The sequence below is a fragment of the Adiantum capillus-veneris genome, chromosome 11 (assembly GCF_014529385.1).
Source record: "Adiantum capillus-veneris isolate H3 chromosome 11, ASM1452938v2, whole genome shotgun sequence".
NCBI classification, from domain to species: Eukaryota; Viridiplantae; Streptophyta; class Polypodiopsida; order Polypodiales; family Pteridaceae; genus Adiantum; species Adiantum capillus-veneris.
In genome coordinates, this window is record NC_140941.1 from 145058870 (window position 1) to 145076259 (window position 17390).

At 42.8% G+C, this 17390-nt stretch overlaps 1 protein-coding gene across 4 annotated transcripts in view; it reads right to left on the reverse strand.

The window, feature by feature from the left end:
• Window positions 1-5203: 5203 nt before the first annotated feature.
• LOC147448158 (peptidyl-prolyl cis-trans isomerase FKBP13, chloroplastic-like) overlaps window positions 5204-17390 on the reverse strand; it is a 33917-nt gene continuing 21730 nt past the window's right edge. The window contains exons 4-6 of one of the 4 annotated variants that reach the window (XR_015189690.1): window positions 5779-5834; window positions 5488-5554; window positions 5204-5395 (exon numbers count right to left, since the gene is read on the reverse strand). Coding sequence is in view for 3 of the 4 variants with exons in the window: in XM_086524016.1 (XP_086380142.1) it covers window position 5395; window positions 5488-5554; window positions 5779-5847 (137 nt within the window). In the remaining variant the exon portion in view is untranslated. Of the gene's footprint in view, window positions 5555-5778; window positions 5848-17390 lie in introns of all 4 variants that reach the window. The other 3 variants (XM_086524016.1, XM_086524018.1, XM_086524015.1) reach the window with 3 other exon arrangements.

Below are 17390 nucleotides of genomic sequence, written 5' to 3' on the forward strand. Positions count from 1 at the left end.
CCTGAAATTTTCTATTGAATGGGGTATTTTTACCTACATTGTCATGCCTTTTATCTTTACAAAGGCTCCAATAAACATTCTAAAGGCTCATGTGTTGATGTGTCTAAGCAATGCCTAAGGTAAGAAACTAGGCCATATACTCTCAAAGCATGGCAATATTACCAATTAGACGAGATAAAGGTTATATTGAATCTTTTCCATACCTAGAGACCCCTAGGTTGTCCAAGTCTTATTATTGTGAATATTAATCCACCAATATTGATAAACAAGATACCTCAAGTGCATGTCAATGCAACTGGATTTGCCATTGGATGTATCTTGCCTCAACCAATGGAGAAGTACCTCAACTTTCTGATTTCTTACCAAAGTTAGTGATGAGATCAAATAAATTAAAGTTAACATGATGGAAAGAGAGGCATTTCTCCATGATGTATCCAATCAAGAAATCTGGTACTACCTTCTAGAAAACACACTCCAAACACATTCATATTGTTTGTGGACATCTAGCTCTTCTCTATATGGTCAAAAACCCCAAGTGAAAAAAGATGTACAACACAATGGTTTGTGAGCCTCTTGGAACTTGATTCTAAGGTTGCACTCTCCTTGCAGTGTGCCAAGGCAAAAGGTATCAACGAGGAGATCAACTATCATGTATTACAAGTGGAGAAAACCCAGAATAATTGAACATGTATTACAGGTGGAGAAGAACCCACAATAATTGAAGATGAGTTGTTGAACATGACTCTGTTTGCTATAAAGGGGATTCCAAAATGGAGTGTGATGATCATCATCTTTCTCTTCACTACAATCATGCCACTATTCCCAAGGAACAAGGGTCTCCAATAGACTCTTGTATAATAGAGAAACAACGATCTTAATAGGTAGTCATCTTTATTATACACTTCAATGACCTTGTGCTTAAGACGATGATCTACTCAAGCAACTAGGTTTTTGTTTTGTAAGACACACATGTGCTAAATTGTGTTGATGCTAGAAAATGCCAAGGCTTCTTCCCTCTTTTGCAAACATTTTCTTATGAAATGATTACATGGTGGTACTCCTTTTCTAATATCCTCCAATTCACGTGTCATTTGGATTCTCTCACATAATTTGACTTAGATCTTGTCTCTTTTATATTTGATCCACAATTTAAAGATAGTTAAGTTTTCATCAAGGTATCTCTCTTCATATTGAGGGATTGGCTTCTTCCTTTGTTTGCAAGCAATATTGACTTCTAGATTCTACTTCACTTGAGGTTCAATCAATAATTTTAAAATTGAAGTAAACCTCTTCTCCTCATCATGTACAAAATTAACATCATCAACATTTACTTCCAACCTTTGTTGCTTATCTTTGTCGTGTATATCCACGTGCTTATAGAAACTAAGGAGTGGAGCATGACTTAGACTTTAGTCATGGTTGTCTTGGGATGTTGAAGCAACAAAAGCAACTTTGAGAGTACAGGGATTTTACCATGCCTTAAAGGCACAATATTAAGGTTAACAAAAATCCTTGCACAAAGAATCCACAAATCAATTCCAACAATATGAAGTGAGCCAACAACTCACATTAAATATTGCACGAAGATGCAAATGCATAAGAAGTATCCTTAAAGGCATGTTCACTAAAACACTTCCTATCCTCATCTATGCCTGCCATTCTTCTTGCCTAGCCCAATTTTGTTTGCTTGCATAGAGGAAGGAAAATTGAGTGAATGTAGGTGAAAAGGTAAGGGACATGTGCAAAGTAGAAGAAAGGGAGGGGAATATAAAAGGACAAGGCTAAGTTATGTGCCCGACTAGCTAAAACAAAGGAAAGATTATTAAAACAAGAGCATATTATGCAAATTCCCCTCAAATTTATGGAAATTTCCAAAATAGCCATGTAGTTTTAAAAATTCCCAATATGCCCTTGAATTATAACAAAATTCTTGATATGCCCCTTCAATTTTACGAACAAAAAGTCCCAAAATACTTCTCGAATTTTTGAAAATCCTCTCTCAAAACATTACATTGTAGAACTTTCGAGAAAAAAACAATTGCGCTCAAGTGATTTGTTGGCACATTAGAATGACTTAAGGGTCTGTTGGACAGAACATACGAGATAACTCATGATTTTCACATGCAAATGCCATATTTCTTGGTCCAATGGTTATAAATTTTCTAATATAGTTTATGGATGTATTCTTGATATTGGAACGAATCAAATATGTGCAAATGAAAGCAATCTAGGTAAACAAAGTACAAGTTTATTTCGGGAACTTCCACAAAGTTTACGAGTATTTTGGTAATTTTCCCTTAAAACAATAAGGCTAGCTGAAACATCTAAACAATTGGGATTGGCGGATGTTCAAAGACCTTTTGTAATTGGGTCTCCATTCAAGGACAATTTTTTGTACTATCAAACTAACACTTAGTTCCATACTTGGTGCCAACGCCTTCTTTGTGGTGCCAACTTCTGATCCTAGGTCTTTGAGTGCTTTTTCCCCACTCAATGGATCCTTTACTCTTTGCCATCAGAGTTGTGTTCACTACTTGGGCAAAGCCCTCCTTTGCTCCTCTACTCTCCATAATCACCTTTGAAGCATCCTTCTCATTTATGGTGGGGATAGCTCTTGAGGAATGTTCATAGTGATTACTTCTTTGCTTGAAGATAAGTGGAAGACCTTTACTCTTTGTCCACAGCATGAAGACGCTAGTCCTTGAACATCAAATGACGACACTGTATGACCTTAACCTCTTAAGTCGTATACTTCACTAAAGCAACAAAGATACCTTTGGCGCTTTTCAAACATGCACTACTTCTCGAACATGCACTACTTACATCCATGCTCTCCAAAAGGAAAGAAACTCATGCGCTACTTACATCCATGCCCTCCAAAAGGAAGGGGGGGGGGGGGGGGGGGGGGAACTATTGGAGGCCTCATCAAATGTTTTAACATCAAGCATCTTCAACAAAGTCGATTAGAATGTTGACGACAACGACACAATTACAAAGGTCACCATGATTAACATATCCTGCAATGAAACTGCATGCACTTGCTTTAGGCATAGTGCACTCCATTTTGTCGCCCCACACGACTTGAGCATCATCCATAACGTGAAAAAAAAGGCTCCTATGGCGATGCATGACTTTCCATCACTACTGAGACGCACAATTTCCATCAATGTCCCTCTCCATCATGATATCGTTGCAAAACAACACTCTGCATGAGGCTTCTTAGATCATGACACTCCCACTAACTCCCATTAAAGCTATCGCCTAAACTTGTAGAGTGATTTTCAACAACCTCCAATCTACTCCCCATGCTTTCAAAGCACTGATTCCTTCCGCATCCATGCAAGTTGGCCAATTTCCTGGACCTTTTCGTAGATTGATGTGTTGATAGCCTTTGACCAAAACTTATTCAGCAACCCCTTATTATATCGATCCTGCTCCATTTTTATCAATTACCTGTATTGTTTTGCTTAGTGTAGGGGCCTTGCAAATGTTTTGATTGCCACTTGACCCTCTACTTTTGTAGAAATATTCATAGACGATAGAATGCTACCATGCTTATGGATTCTCTTCTTGATGTGTCAAAAAAAAAAGCCATTCTTATTTCTTACCGAAAGCTAAAGCCTTATTCCATACACAACTTCCTACCGTAGTCAACAACTATCACTATGAAATATGAAGATCCACATACAAGTTGTGTAGGCATCTTACCACACAAGTCAATATGCAGAAAGTCTAGACAACATTTGCTCCATTATCACTTTCCCAGAATGTCTTTCTCCATTGCTTACACATCATACGAGCTCATATGGCAACACCATTTCTAATATTGGAGGTAGGTAAACATATATATTTTGCTAACTCATGTCCTAAGCCTGCAAAATTAGAGTATGGCTTAATCCTTCGATCTCATTGTGTGCCTTTGCACACTCTAGAACTAGCCATGCGAGCACTTAGGCTCTGAAGATTATTCCTTCCAGCGTCACCTCAAATCATATTGCCAACACTCAATATTATGATAGCTTTGGCATGAAGGAAGGGCACTCCATGACATGACTAGCTATAGCTATTACTAACACTAAAACCATGTTGAAGGAAGCATGCTTCATGACGTTGCTAGCTACAGAAAAGTAGAGTCCTCTTAAATGTGAAACATACAAGGCATTTCTGAATCCTCCACAAGTATTAGCAAAGAAAAGCGTAGGTATGTGCATTAGTGGACCAATTTGCACTCATTTTAGCCCTCACAATAAAGGAGACCATAAAAGCTTTATTATAAAATTAAAGAGAATTGTCTTCATAGTCATGTGATAGAAGACACCAATATCACCAACACCCATGAGCCATGGGAATTAGTTTCTTCTGCCAATAAACACGATTCCTCTATCATACAAGTTCATGTTGATGAACTCTATACTTTTGCTTGCCATTGAGATACCATTCATTTTCTATGCCTTGCTGATGATACATTCTAGGATTTTATGTGCCTATTGCTTGGTAACCTATCGCTTGGTATCCTCGACACATTGTTTGAGTGGTAAGGCATCCACTCCATCAGCCTCTTGTGCGTGTGGCAATCCGTCGTAGGGTTAGCGTTCTGAGAACACCCCTACAAAAGCCACGATGTCGTATGATCCTCCTAGAGTCACTTCCATCCCTTTCATTGAAACTTCACGACACCAGCTAATTCACCAAATCCGAAGTAGTTGTTTGATTGTGTCTCTCACATCGACTCCCCATTCTTTTCCCAGCCTCATATGCCAAAGTTGTTTGCTAAAAAGGTCATCAATAAAGCTTACAGCCAGGGTGCAAAGTGCATATGCAATCTACATTTCCAAGAAGATCTTTTTTGGAAGGAGCCATCACATCTGGGTATTGGTTTAGGTTCTTGGTCAGTGTCAAACAAAAATTTCAAGGAGCTTACGTTACTGCAGACCATGACTAGTCTTAAATTTCCAAAGTATACTCCGTATCTTTTCCTTTCGTAAAGGCAAGCGGAATACATGGTTGAATAATACGATTAATGAAAAACTAGCTCAATCCCTGAGTCACTTACTAAATCTAGATCCTACTCATTGACAGAATGTTGTAGGAGAGAGGAATAATGAATCTCAGTACATGCACAAAGCAAATCTAACTTCAAAATCTTAGGAGCTTTGCCAAGGAGTTGATCACAATAATTACTTACCTTTCTCCCTTTGCCATATTCTGACTTCAACTATTGTGCTTCTCATTCCGCTATATGTGCTCCAGTAACCAGTTTCTTAATGTATTGTACATTTCATAGCTCAGGCAAAAATGATTATTGACAGCAGACTGGCATTCATTGCCATTGCCAGAAGCTTCACATGCTTTTGTTTGTTTCTTGCTTTTCACTGCATTCGTGACTTCGCTACCCCTGATAACAAAGGTGGTCCAAACTGGTTCTTAAAATAACATTCCATCTCCATTTAAAGAATAAATATACATATCAGTTTCCAAAGAGCATACTAAAATGCTTTCCCGACGAACTCCACATCAAACAGCAGCACAGAGTTGGGAGGGATGAGACAAGAACCTGTATATAAGCTCTCTCTCTCTCTCTCTCTCTCTCTCTCTCTCTCTCTCTCTCTCTCTCGTTGGATAGATCTTTAAGGTCTCTTGGGATAGTTTCCTACTACGTTAAAATTCTCTTCTCTTCTCTTCTCTTCTCTTCTCTCTCTCTTCTCTCTCTCTCTCACACACACAATTATAGACACCACTCGCACGCACGTCCTAGAATCTAGAGGAAACATAATTTACCTGCCCGGCACCCAGCTCCTCGATCACCGTACCCTAACTGTGGTGGAATTCTGAGCCTGCGTATTCCACCTGCAAAAATCTCTCTCTCTCTCTCTCTCTCTCTCTCTCTCTCTCTCTCTCTCTCTCTCTCTCATGGGTAATCACCTAAAAGAAATGTACGTGGTCAAATGACCAATCAAACAACTATGTACAAAGGCTAGAAGTCCGATATTGGACATGAACATGAAAAGATCATAGCCAAGATGGCAAAGTAGTCAAGCTAGAGGATCAGGCAATGCATGTTGCCGCCAAGATACCATCCTTCCAGATCTGTGCATTTTCCACAGAAATGACCCCAGCAATGAAGAAACATTCCAAAGCAAATTACCTGAATACATCTTGTTGAGCACCACTTGCACAGTTTAAGAAAAAGACAATCAGTGTGATCCAGTTAGATCATGTTTACATCAAATTTGCTTGTCAGCTTTTAAGGACCATAAAAGAATCAGTTGCCTTAAGGTAAGAAAAGTCTCATGAAATCTCACCAAGAGAGAGTGACGCATTAATATGAGGTGTGTAGTAATGGCAAAAAGAAAAGGGCTGAGAAAACAATTTTGCCTAATGAAACAAGTCAATGTTATGTTGTCAATGACACCAACAGTCATCATGACACGAGAGATGGTGCATATATCATGCACAGTGTTTACACACTTTGTTTGTGATCATTGCGCTCTCTCACTAGAGGAACAGGAGGCTCTCCCTTCCGTAAGTAAAAGGAACCCTTGAGCACAGTTCGGAGCACTCATCTTGAGCAAAGTTCAACATTCACTTATGCTACACCTTACAAGTTATGACTATTCAAGAGCATATGGACTATGCTGCGGTCGGCTACAACCTTATGGAAGGAACCTAGTCTTAATTTTGATGCAAGATGAAAAGCGAGCTGTCTTTTTGAGCTGGCTTGACCAAGATACACCAGAATGTTTTTAAAATTCTTATTTACACACTTTTTGAACTTTGCTTGAGAATCTATTTGAGAAATTGTTTGAAAATATTGTGTGAAATTTGTTTGAAATGGATGTTATCTGTTTTGAACTTGTCTTGGTGCCGATTTGAGATTGCTTGATTTTGGTTCGATTCTGGTTTCAAAGATTTGTGATTTACTCCCGGGAGGAGTACTAAAGAGAATGGATGCATGATAATGCCGCACATAGTCATGGCACGGACTGAAACGAACATGCGGAGTGGATCTCCCGCGTACACGGACCGCCTACAGACATGCATCAGATGAACCACCCGACTATAGCCACCACCCGGTAGCTCCCCGCGCTGGGCCAATGTCCGAGGATGTAGGCGTGGACCTGTAAGACCGAGCAACCCATATCACCCGGCCTCACCTCCTCGAGGTGACCTTGCGCACTCCTATCCTCACAGGCTAATTACTGGCACTCTACCAGTGCGGGTCGATAACTGTGAGTGCGCGTGTGCGGAACATAGTTACAGGGAATGGCCATTTTCAAGTCTCCATTCCCCATTCCCATTCTAACTTCCCGTTCTGAATCCCCATTCCGTGTTTTAGACGTGAGTATTCGTAACAGGGAATGGCATTTCACACCCGTTGACGTTCCCCGTTCCGCGTCCCGGATTCCCATTCCGGATAACTATGGTGCGGAAGCGTGAGAGAGGAGAGAGCGAGACAGGATCACAAACGCAAGGTATGGTGGAAGAGGAGGTGATCAGCCCCCCATGACTATTTTGAGCAGAAGACCCAATACACAATAACAAGATGAGATCTGTGATCTGTGGAAGTGGGTATCCCCTTGGCCCCATAAATAGGTGCCCAAGGGAAGGTAGGGCAAAGCCTAGAAAAATCCCCCACGACCCAACAAGAAATAAATGAAATCTGAGATGGCGCCCGGACAAAGTGGACGTCTGGCTCCAAACTCAAGCGGTCGGACCGAGTAGAACCTAGACTATGGGGGGGCACCTCGGTCACATACTAGCCGTACATGTCTGCCCTAGACATGAGTGAAGCAACAGAGTGGTGTAAGTCTTAACACCCCCTCTCAACACTGGATGTTGAACAAACCGCGTGAAGCCGAAGATGTGAGGCAAATGATAAAGATGTCTGTTGAAGGATACTCCATGAGTGTAGCAACAGTCTGGGGTGTCTCAACCGCCGAGAGATCTCCATGGTAAAGTGCCGTCACGAGCAGTGTAGCAAAATGCTGTACTCCGCCAGTACAAAGTGAAGATATAACGTGAAGGTTCCGAACTGAGTGGGAAAACAACTCCTTGTCGTAAAAGAAGTGCCAATAGACCTGCAAGTGTCTTGCCCAATAGGATTTGTGGTGTCTGTAGTCAGATCGTCTGGAGAAAACGGTGAAGCCCAGGAACCGTCATGATAATGACCGGAAGAGTCACCAACGTGTGACTACTATCTATCCTCTTTGTTGATTTCTTTCTTATTATTTATTTACTTTCACTTTTTGGAAACACCCCTCGGGAAATTTAACTGCCCTGCATTGCATAGCTAGTGTGGAACTGTCCAGAGGGAGTCCAGGCCTGAGGGCAAGAGAGCACTAAGGTTGGACAAGGACTATGGTTAGCCAAAGTGGGGTCATTGACTAGCCAAAGTGGAATCCTTTGCTACAGAGGCTACATTTCAATTATGGGTGTGGCTGCAATGTACAAAGGGAGTCAGATGACCTAGAAAGATACAATGGCAGCATCTCCTAAAATTTAGGGAACTGCTATTTTGGGACCTGAAAATGTGTTTGCGTCATTACCTCCGGAATGACAAGGGGAACATTTTCTTACTCTGCCGTGAAGTCAACTGGGCAACCGGTTGGAAGATTTTTAGGCGGCAACCCCGAAACGGGAAATAGGCTGTAAATGTGCCAAGTGGCACATTTCTGTGCACTTTCCTCATGCATGAAGAAGTGGCGCTGAATTTTAAGGGAGAAGGGGCTCATTTGCAGATTTTTGTCACAGGTTAAGAGCTATGGAGTGCTTCCTTTCCCTCCTATTGTCACAAAAATACGAAAGCATAAACTGACGTTTAATTGCACTTCAAATACTCAAGAGAATTAGAGGGAGCGAGAAAACTTGACACTTCATTGGGGACCAGAAGATGGGCTGGTCCCCCCCCATAAAGAGAATTTCTTTATTACTAAGGGAGAATCTTTACAAGCACAGGAACGGGGCATACGCCCGTCCTCTATTCTTTCTTCTGTTCTGTTCTGTTCTGACTACTGACTGAGAAAGTGTTTCCACTTTCTTACTGCTTAGGGGATTTCCCCTCTTCTGCGAGACTGGTTGGAAGCTCTCGAAAAGAGAGTCTATCTTCCGAAACAGCTCATCGAAAGCTCTCACAGAGGAGAGTCCATCTTCCGTTATGTGTTGCCTTCATGCTCATTCATTCATGCATCGAACACAAAAGAGAAACAAGCAAAATGCACACGCACATGCTTGCTGTAATTTTCTGCACATAACCTGAAATTCTTACCTGTGCACACCCCTACGCCGAAACAGAGGTCTTCTTCGCGATGGAATCGCGCCAAACTTGATGTAGACTTAGGATAAGGAGAGAGAAGAGAATTTCTATGGCTGATCTGCTGAAAACAGCCCTAATCGAGGTGATTAGGGGCTGAAAACAGAGAATTACAACAGCCGCACTCTGCTAAGAGAGCGTCTACGGCAGCTTCTCGCGATGAAACTTCACCAGAAGGTGTCTATGACTGTGAGATCCCTTGTTCTTGACAATGGGAGCACAAGGCTACCACATATGTCGCAAGGGGCTGCTCTCAAGCTTCAATGGAGGGCTCCACCGCGTAGAGCACGCTCACATTAGGGGGGGTAGGTGCACTGCCAGCCTTGAAAATGGGGGAGGGGGGGCTCCTAAATAGCCATCAGGGAGAGGGGGCGCTAGGAAGAGAGAGAGGGTGAGAGTGAGAGTGAGAGAGAGTTAGTTTGCATTGGTAAGTGTGCCACTTGGCACACTTACTTTAAAAACTTAAAAACCATTCAACTTTTGACTTTAAAAACTTCTAGCTCATTAAGTAAAAAAAAATGTGCAACTAACTAACAACTGCTACCAATGATTCTTTTATGAGAACACCAAAGGTCTGCCGGCGCAATGCCGCACGGGTACTGCACCGCCTTTACCTGTTCACACTTGTCCGGCCGGCCGCCCGCCCGGGCACGAACCATTAAATTTAATTTCACGAAACTTACCCTAAGGCTTTATTAGCTTTATTAGCCTTAGGGTCACTGTTCTAAGGACCCCATCTCATTCATGTGCTTGTACTGACGCGCGTATTTTTCTGAGCCTAAAACCTGAGGCTACTGCTTACCCCTTTCTGAAGACCCGATTTCCCAATCACTAGGGCTTCAAGGTAATTTCTGCTAAGGTCCCTCTGAGGTGTTGTGGCCCGCAATTAGGCTCACCTGAGGCCTTAGAACTGCTAGGTCTATTCTGGTGTGCACACAACTAATTAGATAATTCTTTTCTCGTAAATAAATTAATTATTTACGAAGTCTGACTTAGTTACATCCCTCTTGGTTCTAAACAGTTGACCTCAACTGTAGAGCGTCAACATAACTGTGCAAGATGTTAGGGTAGTCCTTGAGATCAGACTCGGTCATCCACTTTGCATCTAAAGGAGTGTAATTCTTGAACTTGACTAAATACTTTCGATGTAGACTCCCCGACTTGAGTTGTCTCTCCGAGTGGTGGATTATCTGTTCAGGTTGAAGGATTTCCTCAGTCTCTTCGACTTCAGGAGGATCTTCAACATAGGGTCGGAGGAGACTGACATGAAAAGCATTATGGATTCGCCAATTATAAGGTAAATCCAATCTGAAAGTCACATCATTGACTTTATCTGTAATTTTGAAAGGGCCGTAGAATCTATGGGAAAGTTTGACAACTTTCCCTTTGCCGACTCGCTTTTTCAATCTAGCTTTCTCAAACCGAAGCAGGACATATTGTCCTTTTTCAAGATTGAGATTCCTTCGGTGCTTGTCTGCTTTTCTCTTCTGTTGCTCTTGAGTACGAAGAATCGCTTGCTTTACTTGTTGATGGGCAATATTAATATTGCGCACAAATTCATCTGCGGCGAAGATGTTTTCTTTGGTCACCATAATAGGAAGTAAGAGTGGCTTCCCGTAAATAATTTCGAAGGGGGCTTTACCAGTTGAGGAATGTATGGTATTATTATACAAAAACTCAACTATTGGTAAGTACTGTTCCCATTCGGATTGTCGTTCCGAAACATAGCACTTGAGGAGATCTAAAACAGTGGCATTAGCAATTTCGCTTTGACCATCTGTTTGAGGATGATAAGCTGATGAAAAATCAAGCTTAGTTCCCAAGTTTTCAAACAATGCATGCCAAAATAGACTCGTCATGCGGGGATCTCTATCGCTGACAATAGTCTTGGGCAATCCATGGTGTTTAAAAATCTGAGCTAGAAATATTCTAGCCATGTGATCAGCTTTGATCGTCTTTTTTACTGGAAGAAAATATGCTTGCTTACTGAACCTGTTTACTATAGTCCAGATTGCATCATTTCCATTCTTGGATCTAGGAAGATCCGTAATAAAATCCATGGCAATACTTTCCCATGGCGTGTTAGGCACAGGGAGCGGCTGAAGCTTGCCATAAACTTTATGTCTGTCATATTTCACTCTTTGGCATACTAAACACTCACGTACATGTTTTTCAATGTCCGCACGGAGTGTTGGCCAAAAGAAATACCTTTCGAGGGCACTAGTGGTGGAAGCAATTCCCCGATGCCCGGCATAAGGAGAATTATGTGCTTCATCCATCACCTTTTGTCCTAAGGGCTGAGCTATGCATATTGCTTGTTGACGATAGAGTGTATTATCCCTGATACAATAAGGTGGCTTTGAATGACCAGCTTGAAGATCTGCCCAAATTGTGGCGAAGTCTGGATCTTGAGGATACATCTCGTTGAGAGATTCTAGTTCCTCATGATAAATTGTTGTTAGTGCATTGATCTTTGGACGCCTGGAGAGAGCATCTGCAACTGCATTCTTCGTTCCAGAAGTGTGTAAAATCTGAAAATGAAACATTGAAAGAAAGTTGGCCCATCTCATCTGCTTTTCTGATAACTTTCTTTGTGTGAGGAAGTAGCGAAGACTTTGATGATCTGTCTTGATAATAAAATCAGCTCCTAATAGACAGTGTTTCCAAATGGAAAGAGCATGAATTACTGCCATTAGCTCTTTCTCGTATATGGAGACATGCAACTCTGCATCTTTAAGGCGCCGACTTTCATAGGCTATCGCGTGACCCTCTTGGTTCAAAACTGCTCCTACACAATCTCCAGATGCATCGCAGTATACCTCGAAAGGTTTGCGAAGATCAAGGACGTTGAGAACAGGTCCGTGACTGAGTAGATACTTAAGCTTTTCGAAAGCTTGTTTTTGTCCAGACCCGCAATGGAATGGAATCCGCTTCTTTGTCAGGTCATGGAGGGGACCTGCTATCGGGGTAAAAGCTCGAATGAAACGCCGATAATAAGAACAGAGGCCGAGGAAACTTCGTACATCATGTACTGTAGTTGGCGTAGGCCATTCTACAACTGCTTGAATCTTATCAGGGTCCATTCTCACCTGATTGTGAGACACTATATGGCCCAAATAGTGGATTTCTTTTAAAAAGAATTCACTCTTCTTAGCATTCACAAATAATTTGTGTTTGCGTAATTCTTCAAACACTAAGGCGAGATGCTTATAGTGTTCGTCTTCCGACTCTGAGAAGATTAAGACGTCATCAAAGAAAACGCCTGTAAAACTTCTATATGAGTGGAAGATTCTATCCATCATTCTGTTGAATGTAGCTCATCATTCTGTTGAATGTAGCTGGTGCATTAGTGAGTCCAAAAGGCATCACTAAGAATTCATACAACCCGAAGGTTGTTCTAAATGAAGTCTTATGCACATCCTGAGGAGCTATGCGGATTTGATGATAACCGCTCTTCAAGTCTATACGACTAAAAACACTGGCTCCTTGTAACTTATCACGAATGTCGTCAATCCGAGGGATTGGAAATCGATACTTGATTGTGATCTTGTTTAGAGATCTATAGTCTATGCACATGCGGAATGTGCCATCCTTTTTCTGTACTAGCAAGACAGGTGAACAATATGGAGAAGTACTAGGCCTTATTAAGCCCTTCTCCAAAAGTTCGTTAACCTGCTTGAGAATTTCCTCTTACTGCATTAGACTAACTCGATAAGGGGGCTGATTTGGAGGAGAACTTCCTGGGATCAAATCAATGGTATGATCCTCAGGTCGCGAAGGTGGGAGTTCATTTGGAAGTTCATCTGCAAAACAATCTTTATATCTTTCTATTAACTTAAGTCTTTTTTGCTCTAAAGAGGAAGAAAGTTGTGAAACAGACACATCTCTCTCTCTCTTGCAAAAATCAAGTACGTTGAAACACACTTTTTCATTTCTTTCTTGATGGCAATGTGGTTGGCGATAGGAATATGCCAATCACCTCCATCTGCAAGTACAAGATACTCCTTTCCTTTATGAGCAAAAGATAAGGTTTTCTGAACATAGTCAGGAATGGGATGCATCTTGTAGTGCCAAGGCATTCCCAAGATAACATCGCATCCTTCAAGTGAAGCTAGTAAGAAAGACTCTTGATCCTTGTAGTCGACGACCTTTAGATTCAACTTCCCTATGATTGGAGTGGAGTTTGAGTTCTGCCCTTTGAAAGCAGATTGCGCTTGAATAGAGACTCCGAAACGATTGGGCTGCAAGTTCAGGTCGTCCGCTAGCTTGATAGAGATGAAGTTGTCTGTGCTACCAGGTTCAAACAAAATAAGAGCCCGCTGGTTGTTGATACTACCCCATGCTTTGAGAAGAGCTCTTTCTTTTCCATCCTTGGTTGTATTTCCCTGTACATCTGGGACTGCATTGGAAGAGGGTGGTTGTGGAGGTTTGGTAGGAAAGTCACCCTTCATATGACCAACTTGTCCGCACTTGAAGCATCTTCCTTCACTAATGTATGTTCGCAACTCAGCAGGAGAGAGATATCTCCCTTTCTTGGGCTGATTTGGCTTTGCTTCTGCTTCGGAGGCGGTTTTTTTCTTCTTTTGAGAAGAAGTAGAAGAGATAGGCTGCTCATGGAGAGCCTTCTGCTTAGCATGGTAAGTGCTTTGCTCCATCTTCATGGGAGTACCCTTGTCATGTATTCCATCAGCTATGCAGGCTGATTCCATAAGTATCTGCAAGTTACCTCGAGGGTAAAGCTTCATAGCCTTTTGCAAGGCTTCATGCAAACCTGCTTCAAACTTGCGCATCTTCTCCGAATCGTCAATCTTCTTGAATGGAGTGACTTTCAAGAGAACGTCCCAAAACCTATCCACATAGCGTGGAACAGTTTCGTTCTCTGACTATGAAAGTCGATCCCATTCTTTCTTTACCTCTTCCTCATAGTCTGGAGGAAGGAACTGTGCGTAGAACTCCTTTTTGAAAGCGGTCCAATCTTGGGGTTTGCGATCTTCCAGGATAAGGGTTAACCACCAATTGCTGGCGGTGCCTTTCAGGTACAAACTAACATGGCGAAGCTTGGATCTTTCTTTAAAATTCCCTTCAGCAAATGCAACTTCAAATTGGCGGATGAAAGCCAAAGCTTGGTCATTATCACGTCGTCCATTGTAGCCGTCGAATTTCACATCTTTATCTCCCGACTTGAATGTTTTCTACCTGTGGTGCTTCTTCTTATGGTGCTCCTTCTTTCGATGCTTAGACTCCTTGGGGACAGGAGTCCTTTCCCTTGAATGTATTTCTTGCTGGACGGATCGTCGAGAAACATGTCTTCCGGAGAAACTATGTCTTCAAGATCCTTCATGAAAGAGAACTGAGGGGAATTAGGGGAATCCTGCTCTTGAACTTTTGGATTAAACCGCACATGACGTTCTGGAGATTTCTTCTGCCTCTCGTGCATGCGGGAAGTTCCAATCAAAGGATCTTTTCTTGGTTGTGGCGCCTTTGGGTTCTACGGGATTTCTCCCGACCCCATCGGCATTTTCTCCTTCCCTTTTTCAAGAGTATGGAGAATCTTTTGGACTTCTGGATGGGAGAGAGCTTTCTGCAACTCTTCCACCTGCTGTTGAAGGAGAGAGATCTCTATCTCGCGTCCTCCCATTTCTGCAGTCTGCCAAGAGTCGTCAATCCCTTCAGGAAGAGAGAGAGGACCTTGCTCTGATACCACTGTCACAAAAATACGGAAGCGTAAACTGAAGTTTAATTGCACTTCAAATACTCAAGAGAATTAGAGGGAGCGAGAAAACTTGACACTTCATTGGGGACCAGAAGATGGGCTGGTCCCCCCCCATAAAGAGAATTTCTTTATTACTAAGGGAGAATCTTTACAAGCACAAGAACGGGGCATACGCCCGTCCTCTATTCTTTCTTCTGTTCTGTTCTGTTCTGACTACTGACTGAGAAAGTGTTTCCACTTTCTTACTGCTTAGGGGATTTCCCCTCTTCTGCGAGACTGGTTGGAAGCTCTCGAAAAGAGAGTCTATCTTCCGAAACAGCTCATCGAAAGCTCTCACAGAGGAGAGTCCATCTTCCGTTATGTGTTGCCTTCATGCTCATTCATTCATGCATCGAACACAAAAGAGAAACAAGCAAAATGCACACGCACATGCTTGCTGTAATTTTCTGCACATAACCTGAAATTCTTACCTGTGCACACCCCTACGCCGAAACAGAGGTCTTCTTCGCGATGGAATCGCGCCAAACTTGATGTAGACTTAGGATAAGGAGAGAGAAGAGAATTTCTATGGCTGATCTGCTGAAAACAGCCCTAATCGAGGTGATTAGGGGCTGAAAACAGAGAATTACAGCAGCCGCACTCTGCTAAGAGAGCGTCTACGGCAGCTTCTCGCGATGAAACTTCACCAGAAGGTGTCTATGACTGTGAGATCCCTTGTTCTTGACAATGGGAGCACAAGGCTACCACATATGTCGCAAGGGGCTGCTCTCAAGCTTCAATGGAGGGCTCCACCGCGTAGAGCACGCTCACATTAGGGGGGGTAGGTGCACTGCCAGCCTTGAAAATGGGGGAGGGGGGGCTCCTAAATAGCCATCAGGGAGAGGGGGAGCGGAAGAGAGAGAGGGTGAGAGTGAGAGTGAGAGAGAGTTAGTTTGCATTGGTAAGTGTGCCACTTGGCACACTTACTTTAAAAACTTAAAAACCATTCAACTTTTGACTTTAAAAACTTCTAGCTCATTAAGTAAAAAAAAATGTGCAACTAACTAACAACTGCTACCAATGATTCTTTTATGAGAACACCAAAGGTCTGCCGGCGCAATGCCGCACGGGTACTGCACCGCCTTTACCTGTTCACACTTGTCCGGCCGGCCGCCCGCCCGGGCACGAACCATTAAATTTAATTTCACGAAACTTACCCTAAGGCTTTATTAGCTTTATTAGCCTTAGGGTCACTGTTCTAAGGACCCCATCTCATTCATGTGCTTGTACTGACGCGCGTATTTTTCTGAGCCTAAAACCTGAGGCTACTGCTTACCCCTTTCTGAAGACCCGATTTCCCAATCATTAGGGCTTCAAGGTAATTTCTGCTAAGGTCCCTTTGAGGTGTTGTGGCCCGCATTTAGGCTCACCTGAGGCCTTAGAACTGCTAGGTCTATTCTGGTGTGCACACAACTAATTAGATAATTCTTTTCTCGTAAATAAATTAATTATTTACAAAGTCCGACTTAGTTACACCTATGTACAGTGCGGTGCCAGGAGTGATGCCCTGCACGCTACGCAATGCCCTCTCTCTCCTCTATGGCAGTATGCTATGCCCCACTAGTGGGCTTTTCAATTGACCAATGTACAGTTGTGTGGGTTCATGCGCGATTGCCGAGGCAAGAGCCTCTTGCACAGGTACTGGATTAGCAAGCGGCTAATCCCCCGTAGGTACAGGTGAGTTCGGAGAGGTTTCACGCCAGAAATCTCGTCCGATTCAAAGGGCAAGTAGCCCTACAAGTGCGGGAGCTCGAGGACTTGCTACGGATGCGACCGGCACACGAAACGGAGCCCGAAACAGTAAATTACAGCCTGCTGTGTATTTTTGCAGGTTTAGGGTTTTGGTCCTAAACGGTCCCTAATACCCCCAGGAGGTTCGGGGACGCGAGGGGACCGCTGTACAGGTGATCTGGCGTATTTTCGGGGCTGAAAACAGAGAATTCAGCGTGCTGCAGATTCTCGCCAGGTTTTGCAAAGTGCCCGTATGCGTCGGGAAAGTCAGTCAATGCGTGGGAATACTGACTATGAAGTGTCCTAGTACAGTTATGCTGCCGAAATCGGGCCGGAACAGTTGAAATTCAGCCAAGCTTGTGTGGGGCAGCTTATAGGGAACCACAGCGTTTATTCCCTCTTTTAAACAATAAAGAAATACCGAAAGGGGCGCCTAAGTTAGGGGCCAATCTCGTGTCGGTCTTCTCATACAGGTGCAATCTAGCAGCCTGTATCCCTCTCCCCTTTTGTTGTGTGTTGAAAGTACAGGTAAAGTGGGCGACAAATTAAATGGGTGAAAGCAAATAAGGTTTAAGTCTAAAGTCTACCGCCCTTTTT